Source organism: Gastrolobium bilobum, unplaced genomic scaffold (assembly GCF_033153095.1).
Source record: "Gastrolobium bilobum isolate Gb01-03AN ecotype WA unplaced genomic scaffold, APGP_CSIRO_Gbil_v1 utg128178, whole genome shotgun sequence".
NCBI classification, from domain to species: Eukaryota; Viridiplantae; Streptophyta; class Magnoliopsida; order Fabales; family Fabaceae; genus Gastrolobium; species Gastrolobium bilobum.
In genome coordinates, this window is record NW_026899201.1 from 7,711 (window position 1) to 26,314 (window position 18,604).

General features: G+C 32.6%; 1 protein-coding gene across 1 annotated transcript; it reads right to left on the reverse strand.

Annotated features, from left to right (window-relative positions):
• Window positions 1-288: 288 nt before the first annotated feature.
• On the reverse strand, window positions 289-2,637 carry LOC133288201 (uncharacterized). Its single transcript, XM_061485912.1, has 2 exons — window positions 1,814-2,637; window positions 289-795 (listed from the first exon to the last, which is right to left on the reverse strand). Exon 1 carries the CDS (start codon window positions 2,538-2,540, stop codon window positions 1,818-1,820), a length of 723 nt encoding a protein of 240 aa, XP_061341896.1. The 5' UTR covers window positions 2,541-2,637; the 3' UTR covers window positions 289-795; window positions 1,814-1,817.
• Between the last annotated feature and the right edge of the window lie 15,967 nt (window positions 2,638-18,604).

Below are 18,604 nucleotides of genomic sequence, written 5' to 3' on the forward strand. Positions count from 1 at the left end.
TTACTGTAAGCATTGACATCATTAACAACTTACATCATTATTGCTTATCGTTTTTGTGCTTGCTAGTTAAAAAAAAAAAAAAAAAAAGCAGCAGCAATGAAGCTATTTCAGAGAGAATTTAAGTTGCTTTTGTTTCCAATTTGAGGGTAGCATAAACATAAATTTATTGTTTTGGGAGTTAAAAAAATTTCGATGTTAAAACTTTAAAAATATGCAAATTCATAAAAAAAAATTAAACTACGCAATGTGATCTTTTATCATTGGCGTTCCGTCCAAAATCTAAATTGAGGCTGGTAAATTTCACTTATATGTACATCTTTTGGAATTTGGAGTGTTTAGTGATGACGCTCTACTAACGGTTTCACGTGATAATTTCCTTCGCCCCAAACCCCATCTAAAACCACCACCCGCTTTTCAAAGAAAGAAATCATAACACCATTCTTCCGTCACATGGAGGACTACGCCATTGAATTCCCTAAACTATGACACTGACCGCTCACAACCAAAAAAAGTTATAGCATATTGAGGAGCAGTACCTTCTAAAAAAAAAAAACCTTCTGCATATTGGGAAGTTTGAAGCTAACAAGCAAAATTGCCCTTGCTGATCAGGTAAATGAAAGTAACCTTTGACGAAATAAAACTCTAAACAAATGCATTTTCGTAGCCACTTAATCCTTGTTTGTTGTCTCTCCCAATAAAATGACTTGGGTGATGACTTCAAACGAGGTTTGGGAGGAAGGAGGAGATGATCACGCGTGAGTTCAGCAATATCACTTACGCTTCAAGAGAAAGAGACTGTGAAAAGAACCGTACGTTAGTAGAAAAATTGAATCCTCTCAGAATTAGATATACTACTAGGATGAGAATTCCCCCATATAAGAAATAAAGATACAAAAGCAATTATAAAAGCATCTACAATCAATTTACATATAATTCACTAAATTTATCTTTGTTTGTTTTACTTATAATATGATAATATCATCTAATGTAAGAAAACCATCACGAAATAGATAGTTCCAAGTAAAGCTACTTCAGCCATTATTTAATTAATGAATTTGAAGTTTATAAAATTACTTTAGATAATTTTATTTAATATTTATTAAAATATACACATAAAAATATATACCGCTCATATTTTTTTTTTCGTTTCCTTTCACATGAGTTTATATGAAACTTAACACATTTTTGTGTGTGTATTTTGATTAATATAAATAAAATTATTTAAAATAACTTTAGAAATTTTAAACCTTTAATTAATAGTTCCAAAACCTTATACAAAGCGAAATTAAAAATATTCAAAATGAGAAAAAAAAAATCCCGAAACCTGTCTCTGTAAGGCTGTAGTTGTAAGTAGAGCCGGTAAAACGGGCTTGGCTCGGCGGGTCAACCCATTTAACCCGCTAAACGGAGCGGGGCGGGCTGAATTTTTCAACTCATCCCAAAAGCGGGGTGGGGCGGGGCAGACTCATTTTTTGGCGGGTTAATGGCGGGCATAGGTGGGCCAAGGCGGGTCAGTGTAAAATAGGCTCGGGCTGGCGGACCAACCCGCCAAACGGGGCAGGGCGGACTGAGTTTTTCAGCCCACTTTCAAAAGTGGGGCGGGCCGGGCTGACTCATTTTTTGGCGGGTTGATGGGCGGGGCGGGCCGCCCACTTTGCCACCTCTATTTGTAACAATACCTTAGCTCAGACGATATGTCGTTTTGGTTGGTGACTTTTTTTTTTTTTTTTTCGGACAAAGTTGATAAAGACTCAACTACATACATTAGTAAGCTTTAAATGCTAAAAATAAAATAAATATGAATAAGCATTACCGTTTTACGTTGTAGGCGACGTCCGAAGGAGTCGTTTTCTGGCTTGCACGGTTGACGACGGTCTCTGGGAACGACCCAAGCGTTTCAATGGCTCCACCACCGAGTCTCTGAACCGGTACGGCAGCGCCTGGTTCCTCCCTCTCTTGGACCTCACCACCGGTTCTCTTCCCTCAACCACATCACCGTACAAATCCACAACCACCCACCTCTCCTTTCGTTTCTTAACCCTTCTTTCCTCCTCCAAATCCAATAACCCGGACTCTTGACTCGCTCCCCGAGTCCCCAACTCGCCACTGAGTTCCCTCTCTTCCTCCGAGTTCGACTCGTCCTTCGCTGATAACACTCTCGCCGCTTCGATAAGCAAATCCAGGTAATTACTATCATCTCCTCTCCCCCGAAACGACATCGTTTCCTTGACACCACCGTTTCCATCTCCATCTTCTTCGAATTCCGATTCTTCATGATCAGCTCCATTGTCGTAAACCTTAGAAACTTCCACACTCTTCTCTCGAACAACTTCGGCTTCGGAATCTCCTCCACTCTCCGAAACGGAACAGAATCTCAGATTCAAATCAATACCAACCCCTTTGTTGTTACTCGGAAAAACCTCTTCTTTCGACGGTGGGATCGATGAAATTATGTGCAGAATCTTGAAGAGGCACATTTGGGACTTGGAATAGCCGCGGCGTGTTGAACAATTGAGGTAATTATGATTCGAAGAAGCCATTGAAGTTGAACAACGAAAAGGCTAGGGCTTTTCAACGGAATCGGTTACCCCATCATGAACCACTACGATCAGAGCAAGAAGAAAGAAAAAAAACGAAACAAACGAAACCAAAGATTATGACTTACAATGAAGACACAGATTAAATATTGTTAGCAAACAAAGCAAGGGCTTTGATTAATTAATTAATATAAAGGAATACAATACTGAAATAATCAATTACTACCAATCAATTGATTACGTTGATTAAGTTATATTTATTTCTATTTTTGTATGGTTATGATTATCCATATTTAATGTGAAAGTGAAAAATTATAATCATACAAAGTTGAAAATAAATATAAAGTATTAAATATGAGGAATCATAAACATATAAAGATGAAAATAAATATAATCGTTGGATCAACGTAATCGATCTAACGGTGAAATTAATTGGTAGTAATATTGGTAGTAACACTAATTGGTTGTTACAATATCCTTTCTAAATAAGGATATATGTAACAGATATTATATTAGGCGTAGAATATTGTAACAATCAATTAGTATTATTATCAATGTTACTACCAATCAATTTCACCGTTTGATTGATTATGTCGATCTAACGGTTATATTTATTTCCATCTTTGTATGGCTATAAGCGTATGATTCTCCATATTTAATGTGAAAGCATTAAATATGAAAAATCATAACCATATAAATGTGAAAATAAATATAAAGTAATAAATATGGGAAATTATAACCATATAAAGATGAAAATAAATATAATTGTTGGATTAACATAATCAATCTAACGACAAAATTGATTAGTAATAATATTGGTAGTAACACTAATTGATTATTACAATATCCTTCTTCATTATATTATAGGAGATAATTTTATTTTATACATATAAAATATATAGATTTGATTTTTTTTTTTGTATTTTTCTTAATAAATTTTACCTATTTTTTATGTGTTATATAAGTAAATTTTATCTCATATAATATAAAAAATATATTTCTTTCTAAAATAACTTGAAAAATCTTTTTAAGCTGTTTGAGTTCTTATGATTTTTTTCTGCGTTGTCGGGCTCTAATTGGAGGGTGACAACGTGTCACCGTCTTGTGACATGTCATGTGACATGTGGCATACCAGGATTTCTGACTGAAGATAAATTGAAGGCGCTGCACCTGGCCCCCCTGCACCTGCATGCACAAACCAGCTGCTTTATTTGTCTGCTATATGTACTGTGATACCACTCAATGCAGTGTGAGGTCTGATCCATCATCATCCCTACCCTTCTATTTGTAAGTTGTAATGAATCTAATATTATGCACAAACATGCGAATCAATATGATGCCATGCGTATGGTCTGATTTTACTTTTGCATGCCTAGCTAGTACATGGCTATACTAGGTATCTTCTTCGTTTAGTCAATAAAAATTAAGCATCATCTTCTTTATATAATTTTTTTTGGTTACAATTTTGTGTGGTGCTATGCTATATTCGTTCATATTTATATATTTATTGCTATTTCAAACAATGAGAATATTAACTTAATCACTATAACTAGAACCTACTATTTCAACATTTATTTTTGGCTTTTTGACTCTTCTAATCTAAATTCCAAGAGATATTACCTGTTTAATTTTTTTAATAAATTATTTATTAATATAATACGAATAAAAAGTGTATGGGGATATGTTTATTTAAGTCACAAATCATTTCCATATATAATTTATATAAAAATTAAAATGCACTTGTCACGTGTTGCATTTTGCAAGACGTGCATAGGGTGTATGCGCGACTCACTTAAAAGCGCACGCATCTTACATTGCACGGTTTTTTTTATAAGTTATGCATAAAGGCTATGGCATACACTTCTTATATGCTTTTTACTTGTGTTATATTAGTAAATAATTATCAAATGGTGGTAGCTCAGTTGGCGCATGAGAGCTGAGCAGGTGGGTGGGGAGAGAGCATGTGTTCGAATCCTCCCAGTACCACCTTTATGAGGAGTTTAAAACCTTAATCCTGAACCCGCCCCAAATTAGTTTAGTTGCGAAACGATGAACCGATTGAAATATTTTCAAAAAAGTATTAGTAAATAATTTGTCAAAAAAATTAAATCATAAAATATTTATATTTTTTGTTAAAAGGATCAAAAAAATCACTTTTGTTTTTCTAAAGTTGGTAGATTGTTTTTTTTAATACATCTATTGTACAACGAATTGATTAAAGAAAGATATAGGAATAATTTTACAAATTTTATATTACTATTGCGGATAGAAAGAAATAGAATCCCTCACTCACATGCAGGAAACTACTTTACAATTTGTTTGCTTTAGAATTTTTTTAAAATAAATAAATAAAAAGAATTGATGTTAAAAATTAATCTGTATTTAAGAATAATATTTTAAAAATGAGTTTAAAAAAATAATTTTATTTAAATAATGAAGTAGAATCACTCTTGAAGTGTACGTATACGTGAGCTTTTAAAATTTTCATGAGTCTTCACACTCGATTGTACTCAAGGAAAAAAAATAAACTGAGGATGGAGGTTTGTGTCCGGGAAGGCATGAATCCTAAACACATGTAACCATATATCAGGTCAGGGCAGGAAACGCTAGTGAATTGTCTCTTATTAGTTACATAAATGATTGTTCTGAAGTCTGATCACCAATTTTATATTTCCAAAATCTCAGACATGGCATTGCAATGTGGCTAATCACTTTTTTTAATTTCAAAAGCAACACCTAATCAGGTTTAGAATTAGGAGTATTATAATTTCATCATATAATTATAATCTTATTACTATTACTCTCTTTATTTGGATAATATCTTTTTTCAGTTTTGATATGATATGTTTTGGATTAGATTTGGTTCAATGGCAAATTTCATTAATGTAGCGGGAGTATAAACTTGGTATTTTTTTTTATTAATTTTTTTTCTTTTAACTCTTATTTTCTTATAATTCTCTTTAAGTCCTAAATTTTTCTTTTCAGTATGAATGTACTTACAAGCAGGGTTTAAAAATTCGATGCGGCCATCGATCCGATTGAGGTCAAGGGTCACGGGATCACTTCGCTGACCCGATTTTATACATTAAAAAAATATAAATATATATTTTATATGAAAAATTCAAAAAAAATCAAACCACCAATCATTAAAGATTCAAAATATACTTAACATAATTCAACAAATTACATCTACAAATCAATATTCACAAGCTAATCAAACTATTAAAGTATAAATCACATATTCCAATGGAGTTAATCAAAAATTATATCATCAAACTCAGGCCTTTCTTGTTCTTCTCATGCACTTACAATAGTATGTAAAAGGAGATCCCTTACCCAATAGATAATAGCGGAGGAAAGGCGGCAAAACCATAAATTAACGGTGGGGAAAGAAGAACCAACATGGTGGAGGAGATCACCGGAACAGGAAGACTGAGTCTGAGTCAGGAAAAGAAGATCGGAAGAGAAGAAGAAGAAGAACGATTTAGATTTCAGATCTAGTTTTAAATCTAGGCAATAATGAGTTTTTGTTTTTGTTTTTTGTTTTACACATCAAATGACCTCATTGTGTGTATAATTTTTTTATAAAAAAAAAATACAGTGTCCCCTTGACCCCTCTGATCCAAGAGTCAAGGGTTCAACCGGGGGTTTCGGGGGTTAGAGGGGTCAACATGCAGGTATGGTCTAACTACTAACCTAAACCCTAAGAGAGAGGGAGTCAGTGACCTGGAGGGGTCAACCCCGGAGTAGGGCGGAGTTTTAAAACACCGCTTATAAGCTACAACGAGAGTATGAAAGATTTTTTCGGCTCAATCGGGTTGGCAGACAAGTTTATGTTATTGTATAAAGATATGATATTCATATTACCACTTTTTTCTTCTACCAATTTATTATCACTTTAATATAATTATATACTCTGAAAATATATTAAAAATTACTTTTCTTTTTTCTCTTCAAAATCTTTTCAGAAATTATCAATTAAAAAGTGAAATTCAATAATAATTAAAATAATAATAAATTAATAGTAAAAATAATTAATAATATAAATATCCTACACATATCGAATATAAGGAATCCAGGTGGAAGGTTGCTTAGCTTTACCTTTTTAGCTTTAGTTTGTCCTAGTATTATTATATGTTTTATGGCCTGAGACTAATAATTTGACAAGACTTACATGCGTAATTTTGTTAGATGTCATCAGTGTTTTGATTTTCATACGGAGAATCTATGATAATTATAATGTGGCACTTATTATTACTCTTTATTAGTATATATATTAAACGGATTTATTTATCTCATGTTGTATGAGATAATAATTATCTCATGCAACATAGACAAGATAGTGAGATTCATTATTTTTATAAAAAAAAAGAAAATAATAATAAACCTCACTATCTTGTTTCTATTACATCTTGTCTTTGTTGCAACGTGAGATAATTATTTTCCTATATTAAATGTCATAATGAAATGCAAAATTAATAGTTGATGATATTGTCAATCACACAGAAATATTAGAAGATAAAATCACACGAAATCCTGCTTTTTCTTATTTAAAAAAGAGAAAAACAGTTATCCCAAAAAAAAAAAAAAAAAAAAAAAAAGAGAAAAACACTTCTCCTGTAGGAAAAATGTCTTCTCATACTACACTCAATTTGTTTTCCGTGCCATTTTTTTCATAAAGGTTGGCTCCGCCACTTTTTATTTCTGCTGAAAATTTCTAGCTTCTGCTGTAAGGAGAAGTCCAAAGCTTTAAAAAACTAGCAATGTTTCAGTTTTTCATATTTTGTTAGCAGATATCAATTTTGTTCAAAGCCCAAGTGAACCAAAACCTATTAATTTTGGATAGGTGAAATTTTAAATATGAAAAACTAAATTTATTTTTATTCTTTATGCCTTATATAAGATTTTGGGATCGCACTACTTTATCCTCAAATGAATTTCCGGTAGAGATATGTATAGCTTTGAAAATTTTGGAGTGTGAATGGGTTTCCCCATAATTAAAAGTGTAATATTGTATTCCCTAAATTAAACATCCACATCGATTTTGCATTGGGAAACTTGTATAGGTATGATAGAATTCTCCTTAGGAATAGGCTGTGTTAATAGCATGAGAGTACCCTCATTTATTTGGAATCAATAATTTTTTTTTCCGGTAAACTTTGGAATCAACAATTAATATCTATACCAGCTTATCATGCCAATTTTTATTTTTATTTTTTGGTAAACTATCTTGGAAATTTTAGTCTTCTAAAATTTCCACATATGCAGATCCTACGTGAGAGTTTCAATGAGATATAATGTTACTGCTTTTAAGGTTTTTCATTTTTATAATTTTGTATTATACTGCATTTAAGTTTTGATTTAACCCTCCTATAGAATGCAGAATGCTGTTTGACTCGTTCTTCATGAGCTGCATAATTTTCAGTTGTGCTTATGTTTAAGCATTTGTTTGAGAGTCTAGACATTTTTCTGTTTCAAAAACATTATCATTTGATTTCTTCGGTAAAATATAATATCAGATTAAGGGAAGGCACTGGATTTAAGTTAGATTGATTTGAAAATTTCTTAAAACTAACAATATCATTCACGGTTAATCAAAATGAATAGATTCTTTGTGTCCTACTTTGAAGTGAGACAACTAAAAAAGTAAAGACTCTCCCATACCATGAGCATAATTATCTTTTGATATGTTGACATATATATATATATATATATATATATATATATATATATATATATATATATATATACACGGGGAAAACTAATATTATGTAACATGATATAAAAATTTTTACCCACTCAACCATTGGTTTCCGCACCAGCATTTTTTATTTTATGTTTTTATTATATGTATGGGACCCACGTGCATCTTTGTTTGAGTAGGAAAAATTGGTTAGATTATGTTACATGATGGTAGCTTTATCCTATATATATATATATATATATAGGAAAAACATTTTCTCATTTCACAGGAGAGTTGATTTCTCCTACCAGTGACTCTTCGATTTTCGTGCAATATTTTTTTTTTTGCTTTTTTATTTTTGTAACAGATGTGGGCCCTACATAATATGTGTCTACAGCATGAGAAACTTTTCTCGTATCACATGAGAAAATCGAAACCCATATATATATATATGGAGAGGGTTATATCTATAAACTTTTTTGTTTACAAACTACATTATCTTCTCACGGGAGAACACTAATCACACTATGTTCTCCCGTGAGAACTTAATGTATTTATAAAAAAAAAATTGTAAACGAATCTTTATACATACATATATATATTTTTTTTATTTTTTTTCGGTACAACTATATTACTTGTTATCTCACTATGTTTCTTTGTTCATCCTTTAATTCCAACAATATACAAGTTTGATGTTAATGTTTTAGATGCGACAACATGTCTTGGAAATACCCAAAACAACTTACGATGCGGAGAATTGTTCCCCTTAACAGAGCAATTCAGTGAAGAAATAGAATGGGTTCTTGTGCACGTGTCTTTATTGTGTGCGGCACTCAGAGGTCTTTGTTTTACGCTTTCTCTTTCTGATGTAATCTATGAAAAAATGAAAGCCAATGTACCTAAAGATCCATATTTTTTTATAAATAAATCTCGGGAAAGAAACTCCTTTGTTTGCAAATCTTGCACTTGTGATTATGGCAACTATTTCATGTCTTCTCAGTCCAACCAAGTTTGAGTAAAGGAAAGGACACTGTTTTTTTGTATTGCATTAGCAATTATCCCTAGGAATGATCTTAGACGGATTATGGTCGCTAAATTTTTTATCAGAACATTGTACTTCAGTGCAATTGATTCCATGCAATCAATCAATAATCATATTTATTTGCAAGACACTTCAACTAATTACTGAACACTACTTGATGCAAATAATATCGAGGAACTAAGCAAGTCAAGGTTTCTCTTTACCAAGAGAAATAGTTAAGTGTTCTGCATCATTTTGGTAGCTGTCTAATATTGCTATTTTTAAAGAAGGCATATATTTGATGGTTGACAACAGTATAGACGACATAAGTATAATCGCAGTTTCACAGAAATTAGGATTCATGTTTGTATAGTCAGAGGAAGGTGACAGATTTGGCAATGGACATGACATAAAGTCTCACATTCTAGAAAGTTCAAGAAGAGCTAAAGCTAAGAGAAAAATTAAGAAAAAATTCTTTAATTATATTAATATTTATAGTGTGACAGCAATAGATCAAGAAATGAACCTTTAGTATTATTAAGAGGCTCAGAAGTCCACCCTTATAACCCATCTATAAATAAATGGTTAAGCTAATCGGTACACACTTCTTGAACCCCCCTCTCTTTTATTATTGTGCACACACCTCATTCTTTAGCTATGCCGTCATTATTATAGTGCACAGTTAATCCACCATTCTCTAAGATACCTCTTCCATAAATACTTAAGAGAAGGAACCTAGATCCTATAGAAACATACCAATCTCTTCTTGGATATCTCAATCCATCTGGGATCGAAGAGATAATTTATCTAATCATTGATGTCTTTTGCTTTCGTTGAAGGGGGCTAATGTTGTTGCTTGAACTTACTGAATCAACCTGTGTTGCATGTTGTCTACAACAATTGTCAAAATGGCATGCATGGCAGAGACATCTTAGTGAAAAATTTCAATACTTTGACCCTCATCCTTTGCTTAGCTAAATTATTGCTTGTCAATTTTCTGACAGATGGATACAGCTGAAAAAGGAAACGGTTTAACAGCTTTAAACTCAAAATCTAAGTCACTATCTAAGAGGGAGGTAAAAAACTAGGGATATTGTGAATACCTGTAGATATTTTGCTGGGTCCAGGATTTTCTCCTCTCCCTTTTCTTTCTACTACTACTACATGTTGATAGTGAACGCTTCAATGGCTAAAAGATTAATTGATCGTTATGAAGAAATTCAAGACACGATGAACTACGAATATGAAAATTTATGTTGTGGGTTCATTGACATGCTTATTAGAAAAAACTTACATATGCCGCCCAAAATTTAGTTACTTGAAACTAAGGATGTATACTAACCTTTTAGAGTTACTCCTTGCAAAATGGACATATTGGACAAAACTAACTTAATTACTTGACACATAGAATATGTCACCTTAAGCCACTCTTTGCAAAGCAATGCAGCACGATTAGAAAATATCATATTGTTTTGGACCGACCACATATGTCAGTTCACTGGATTAGCTTCTAAGGCCCATTAAAGAGGTTATACCCTTATATCCCTAAAGTGAAACAAATGTTAACTCCCCATACTATATCTCACTTCTCTACACACTTATTTCATGCACAAGATTGTCTCACACTTAATGGGGCTCACAAGAGTCAAAACAGTTATGATTCTCTTTCACTTATTGTTGTCTTGCTAACAGTTATGCAAGTAAGCGCGCAAGTATACGCGACAACAAGTAATATAGGGCGTATTTGAGACCCTTATATCGTTCCCACAAGGATCTTTAGCGTATGTACTTAGACAAAATTTGGTAATCGCTAAAACTGCACCTATTCTAAAAATGGGACGAAAATGGAAATCATATAAATACAAAATTACTACTAAACCTTAAATTCTTTTGACAGCTGAATGCAAAATTAAAGGGAAAATAAGTTGGGACATTTTTGATGCAAAGATAAAATTAAAAGTCATAAGATTGTTTTTCTTCTTTTTTTCAAAGAAGAAATTTAGTAACCAGAATTATATTTGAAATATGTGAAATCAAAGGAAAATAAATCTGACGTGTTGACAATAAGTTGTGAAACAGGTTGAGTCTTTGGTTCCCCTCCCCAGCAGCCTCCAAATAAGTGCTAAAAACAAATCCCTCAAAATTAGTTCCCAAGTGTTGGACCTTTTTCTTGTTGATTTTAATCTCTTAAAAACATTTTTATCTTCAACTAACATCTGCACATCTCTGTGCTAAACGAAAGAAAAGACCCTTATAATCCAATCCAACATGGAGGTTGTTCTCATCTCTGAGTAACATCCCTTGAGTGTTCTCACACTCAAGTCCATGCCTTCAACACAGTTCTGGAGTTAGTCATTTCTCAATGACTAGTTCCCAAACTCATATCCTACTATCAGGCCTCAACAGTAGCATAAATAAATTAAAGCACAATGTTAAAAAGAACAGGGAATCAACTTATATTCAGCACATATTTACGACTGTGGTTCGGGTACCTACACCCAACCCAAAAAGGGTTTTAGCTCCTATTCATGAGAATGGAGCTTACAAATAGTAACGGAAAACTTAAATATTACAAAATATAAAATGCTCAAAATAAATCTACAGCACTGGTCCTAACAACCGGAAATCACAGTGCTGTAGGGGCATGGATAAAGCTCATCAGATGAGTCTCATTACAAAACAGAACAGAGAAAAAAAAACAATATTCAGAAGTCTAGAAAAATAAAATCCAAAACAACAGAACCGAAGAGACACTCACTCACTGCTCTCCTTTTTATAGCTCTCATTTCCTTCTTTGCACAATATTCCTCTTTTGCTCCAGCTTAGCAATATAACGCGCTGCTTGTGCGCTGCAAATAGGTGGTCCCCACAGTGCTCCACTCCTCTGCTCATACAATCCGGATGGAATTGTCGCTCCTTCAACACGTACACTGACGTGTGCTCACAATTGCTCCAGCCTCCACTAAGTAACGGATTTTTGTTTGGCTTTTTCTGAACCCAAAAATAGTGGCTAGGGTTTTCGTGTTTTCTTTTCTTAATGAACTGTGGGTGTGGGTTAATTTGGACGGATGAACCGTGGACAAAGGATATTCTGACCTTCTGGATCGATTTGGGGCAGGGATTAGGGATGGAGGGTGTGGGTTCTTGGTTGACGAGAATTTGGGTTCTGATCGCACGATGTGTGAGTGCTAGGGTTTTCTCTTTTTTCTTCTTTGCGTTTCTGATTCAGTCTTCTCTTTCTTTCCTTTTCCTGTGCTTCTTTCTTCTCTTCTTTTGGGCTTTAGTATTTTAGGTCCGGCCCATCTCTTTCTTTCTTCCATGCTTTCTTCTTTTCTTTCCTTTCATGGGTATTTCTGATTTAAATAGAAATTGGGCCTGAAAAATGAAATGTTACAGCCCATTAGTAGTTAACCAACAAAAGATCCAATAACTCAATTTTTGGGGTATTTTAACAGCAAAATAAATCTTTTTTTCTCTTCATTTTCCAATTAAATCATATGCTCTAAGTCTCAATTAAGAGACTTATCACTTATCATCGGAGAATTTTCTCAATCTATAAATATCTCTCAATACTATTGAAGAGGCATATTTGATACATTCATTCATCTTACTATTACACCGTCTAAAAATAGCCTCAAGAGCCACCATGCCCTACACTTTCCCATAATTCTTAGTTCATACTTGAGACTCGCTCACAGTGGCTCTCCTATTGAGCTTAGATTTATATCTCTGCCTCATTAAATCATTTTTTTATTGACATACCGCACCACTTGAGAAAAATAGACCTAAATGTAACATACAAATAGTTCACATACTTTTTAGTATCATCTAAACTAATTGAGAGGTTATGAATAATAAATTTTCAAAGTATATAATGGGAAGAGGTTAAGGCTTATGGTGCTCTAGGTGAGCTTCAAAAGTCATTCTTCTCTTCAAACATTCTTCATTTCCACTATTGCAATCCTCCGTCCCCAGCAGCTGCTAGGCAAAACAATCAATCATAATGTATTGTTTTATTTACTCAGAAGGAGGAGAAAAAGCAAGGAACCCTAAAATGAAAGTGCCTGTGACGAATTCTTATGTCTCTGCTTCATCCACGACAATTGAATATATATGTTTCCAAAAAGACTGATATGAGCTCTAATTTTCTGTGTGATGAATTAATGACGAGCAAGTTAATTTGTTGTACTGGTTATTAAGCTTTAATTACTATTGTTGGGCCGAGCAAGGGGAGCTCATGACAGGTAGAGAATATTAATTATGGGCAAAGCGAGCAACGATATTAAATGGGCTTGTAACAGTACAATCAAACCCAAAACCTTAATACATTAGGTGCATGGGTCCTTTCACTTTATATCTTAGTCCATTCTTAATTAATATGGAACTCTTTTACTCAATTATTCACATTTTGATTCTTCAGCAACTCTGTTATCTAAATTTGATATTTTTATCCTGAAAGTGCATGATCAATAACATCATGCACATAACATATAAGGGAATGATCTGTTTACAATTTTTTTTTATAAATTACACTAAGTATAGCAGGTCATACACTCTTGATTGAAGTATGACCGGTCATACTTAATGTAGCTTGTAAGAGTTTTTAAACAAAAAATTTATAAATATAATTTTTCCCTATAATATAAGATATTCCATTTCTCACAAAGTGCAAGGTTTTATAGAAAATGGTGAAGGTGATTGTTACTCTACTTTGGAATTTAGAGTTAGCTAGTCTTATTTGTCGTTTCCCAGTAATTAATGGATATAATTAGATTGAAGACTATATTGTGTTATTTGGAAGATTGCAATGTTACTGTCTCTTACTTTAAACAATTAAACAATAATCATTTAAAATGGGGAAGGTTATATTTATAAATTTTTTGTTTATAAACTCTTACAAACTATACTAAGTATGACAGGTCATACTTCAATCAAGAGTGTATAACTGAGTATACTTAGTATAATTTGTAAAAAAAATTGTAAACAGATTTTTCCCCTTAAAAGTAAAGCCTTTGTTGGATTAAGATTCGGTGCAGTTATATAATTTTATTAAGGGAAATACTACTCTCATTTTACATGAGGTAGTTATCTCCTTTTCTATCACTTCGAAAATCGTGCCCTTTTTTTCTTTTTCTTCTTCTTTTTTTTGGCTTTTAAATAGCGGGCCCTACTTAAATTCTCTCTGTAACATGAGAGAACTACTCTCATGTTACATGAGAGTAATATTACCCTTCTATTAAGCAGTTCTCTTGAGAACCCTGCTGGAATATTCTAAACCTGTTCTAGCCATCCCCCAAAAACTGTGATTAGTATATATAATTGCAACCATGATATGATGGATCTTTCTTGTTTCTGAGTTTGCTATATCATGGGCTCGTGAATACTCCCGAATCTAGATCACATACCAGAAATTTTATATAAGATAAGAATGTAACAGAAAATAAAAATAAAAATGATCTTAACCCCTACAAATCAAGGATATTCAGGGTGAGCATGAGAACATTTCCAGAAACCCTTTTTTTTATTTTACATTTAATATGGGGAATATTAATAATTAGAAATAATATTTCATAAAATTAAAAATTATCCAGAGAATGAATCGATTACCCAAAAATATAAATTGGTAAAAAAAAATATTCCGGAAAAATGAAACCATTCCTTCAATGCTGTTTGGGTCACGGGCCAAGCCCTTCTTCCTTTTAAATGTTTTATTTCACAGTGAGCTAAGGGATTTGTGCCCAAAATTATTCGTTACAAAGTTTTAGTATGAGTTAGTGGACTTGAGGTTGCGGTCCACTTAACTGGAACAAAAATTTTATGCTGTAACATTGGGCTTATTTAAGAAAAATATTAAAAATAATAAAACGTAAAAACAATTTTTTATAGTTATTCATGAGTCATGACACTTAACGAATTGTGTTTGGCCCTTGCTAACGTTTATGTAAGTAGTGCGCAAGTATACGCGACAACAAGTAATATAGGGCGTATTTAAGACCCAATATCGTTCCCACAAGAAACTTTTGACAAAAAAGTACAAAAGCAAAATTGCAATTGCTCAAAACTAAATTTCCAAAAAGAAATTAAAATTAAATTGTTTAACAAAAAATCAGAGGAACTAGGGTGTTGTGTTCAATTCCTTGTAACCTCCACACAAAAAAAAGAGATTAATGTTCACTTGAAGGTTTCTGATTTAAAATTGAAGTCACTTGCTCAATACACGAAATAAAAAAGAATAAAATAAATTGAGAAAATTATTTTTGATATTTTCTATTTGATTATATTTCCACAGAATTATGAAGAACTTAAGTGAATGAAGAAAAATTAGAATTGACAAGATTTTAGAATTCTAATTAGAAAAATGGGTCGGGCTTTGATTCCTTCCCCACAGATCTTGATGTGCAATTAATTTTCAATTGATAGACTAACATAGATTTTTAATCCCTTAAAAATCTTTTTTCTTTTTTTCCCAAACAACTTATCCCTAAGCTGGTGAGATAAAGAGCTTGAAGCTCAGGTCCTCATAACCACATGGAGTAGTAAAAATCAACTCAGAAATACTCCCTCAAATAATTCCTTATTTGAGTCCATGAACCCAACTCATTTTCCAGAGAAGATCATTTCCCAACAAACTTTTCCTAAACGAACATATTCCATACGGCAGAAATGGAACCACATTCAAACATATAAATCAGAGTTGAATTAAAGAAATTAAATATTACAACCAAAAAAGTAATTGACATCAGTCATTGTGGTTGGGGTCTCAACCACCCAACCCTTTGAGAGTTTAGCTCAAATCCATTAGGACTGAGCTTAATGACAAGAATGAAAGAAACTACAAAGAAAATAAAAAGTGCAGAAATCTAAATCTACATCCCGAGAACTATTCACAGAAATAGCCTCATCATTATGCTCAAATTCACAAGACAAAAACAACCAGAAATTACAGTACTAAAAGCTCGGAATAAAACTTTTGAATAAAAGAAATTGGAGAAGAGAAATTACAAGAAAAAGTGCCAAAAATAATTTGTTCCTTTGCTTTTATACTCCTTCCTTTGCATGCATGGGCTTTGGGCCCTTTCACCAACAGTCTCTACACGCGCTCCTTCACTGTGAGTCGACACGAGCACACCTTACTCTACGCTCTCCTCAAGCGCTCCTCCAAGGGAAATCCCACTACCCGATTGTAACAACCTCCAGGTCACTATTCGGTTAGGGTCAGTGTTTGCTTTTTAGGGGACAACAGTTAGAGTCAACTTTTAGCTGAATGGTCAAGTGAATCTCTACAAGGAAGGGCTTGAACCTTTAGCCATCACTGTTCCCCCGCACTCCGAATTAGTCTCATAGCCGGCTCAAAGATTCGAAGCTCGTGGGATACCGGAGGGAGCCAACTCGTCTCAAAGAGATAATTAGGGTTGGGTAACTCAAAAAAAAAGAAAAGGAAGGGCTTGTGTGGTTCGATGGCTAAGAAAAAATAGAGCTGGAAGGTTGATGGCACGACTTTGTGGTTGGTTTGAGACGAGTGGTTCGAGCAATGGGGAGGGTTAGGGTTCGCTTGTGTAGAGAAAGGGGGAAAAGATCTGATTTCTTGAGTATTTTGGACTACAACCTTTTCTCAATGTATTTTTGCATTGGACTGTACATTATTGAGGCCCACTCTTTTTCTACTGAGTGTCTTCACTTTTGGGCTTGGACTTTTCTTTCCTTTTCTTCTTCCATTGGGCTCAAATTTGATTTTCTGGATAACAAGTATAACTAATGAAAGCTCTTAACAATTGCATGTAAAGTATGATAAAACGTAGATATAAGAGGATTAAATATATCAACATATCACTAATCCTATCATTCTAAAGTCTCTTTTGAAAGACTTATCAGCTGTGTTATGAATTTTTAGAATTAAGTAGTCTATTCAATGATTTACTGATTAAGCCATTAACTCGATACTCCATCAGAGTCCATAACCAAACCGGTTTTATAACACTGCTTCTATAGTAACATTCCACGGATCTTATCGATTACTATGCTTGAAGTTCCATGCGTGACATAACAACATCAACACAATAATATAAATGGTATTTCTGCTCTGTTGTTGTTGTTTTTTTTTAATAAACTATCCGGTATCCAGTCGCTAACAAGTCCCAATTAATCTAAATTTGAGTTGAGTACGATTAAAAATATGGCAAAGTTTTTGCAACTAAATTTAACTCAGACTCAAAATTACATGCTTGGTGGTAATATATATACTGAACAGTGTGTTACGGTAAATCTTTGATCATACAAAAAGTGCCACATAATCTGCATCTCACCGACGTTGTATAGGTGTTACTTAATTATGATATATATGTCCATAGACTACGATACGGATTCAGAAATTATTGTCAACGTAAACAAGGATGGCTTAATTATCTAAGAAGGCAACACTTGAATACAGAATTGAAGATATTTTATTTAAATTAATAAAAATATAAAATTGTTTCAATATTTTGAAATGCAAAAATTTTAATTAAAGTTTTATAATTAACTTTTTTTAACCTGAAAGTTTTATTTACCGAATAAAACTAAAACAAAGAGTTAGGTGAAAGAAGAATTCAAAACTTTAAATTAAAAAAATCTTCTTAAAATAATAATATATGTAGGAGAACATTAAACCAATGAAATATATATTAGGCAATTAATTTTAAAATAAAATATTATATATATATATATATAATCCGGAAAACACTTCTCCTGTTGCTGAAGAAATATCTTCTCCTATTACCCATATATGGATGTATGTGTTAGATTTATTTTATAATGGAACCTACCTTGAATATGTTTCTTCTCTTTTTCAAGAAGAAACGCAAAGCTCATGTATAATTAGGGAAAATATTTTCTTATATTATAGGATAATTGTTTTCTTTTATTAGTGATTTTTCGATTTTCGTGCAATATTTCTTTTGTTTTTTATTTTTTAATAAGGCTTTAACATTTCTACAGTGAGGTGTAGATAAGTTATCTACATTCGCTACTAAAATAATATCGTTTTGCGTAAAACATTATAATAAGAAAAATTATTATAATCTTGAAATAAATTATAATTACAAAAATATTTTAATTTTCGTCTAAAACGATATCATTTTGAGGTTCAATATAGATAACTTATCTACATTGACTATAGAAAAAATAAACCCTTTTAATAAATATTAGCACTATATAAAATATATCTATAGCATAAAAAAAATTTCTCCTAAAACATTGAAACTCATATAATTAACATAAATGGAGCCCTTCGCATCGTAAATAAATGGAGCCTTTTCCTAGTGATGCGAACTGGCAAAAGCAAAAGGTAAAAATATATTTGTTTGAATAAAAAACTTGTTACCACTT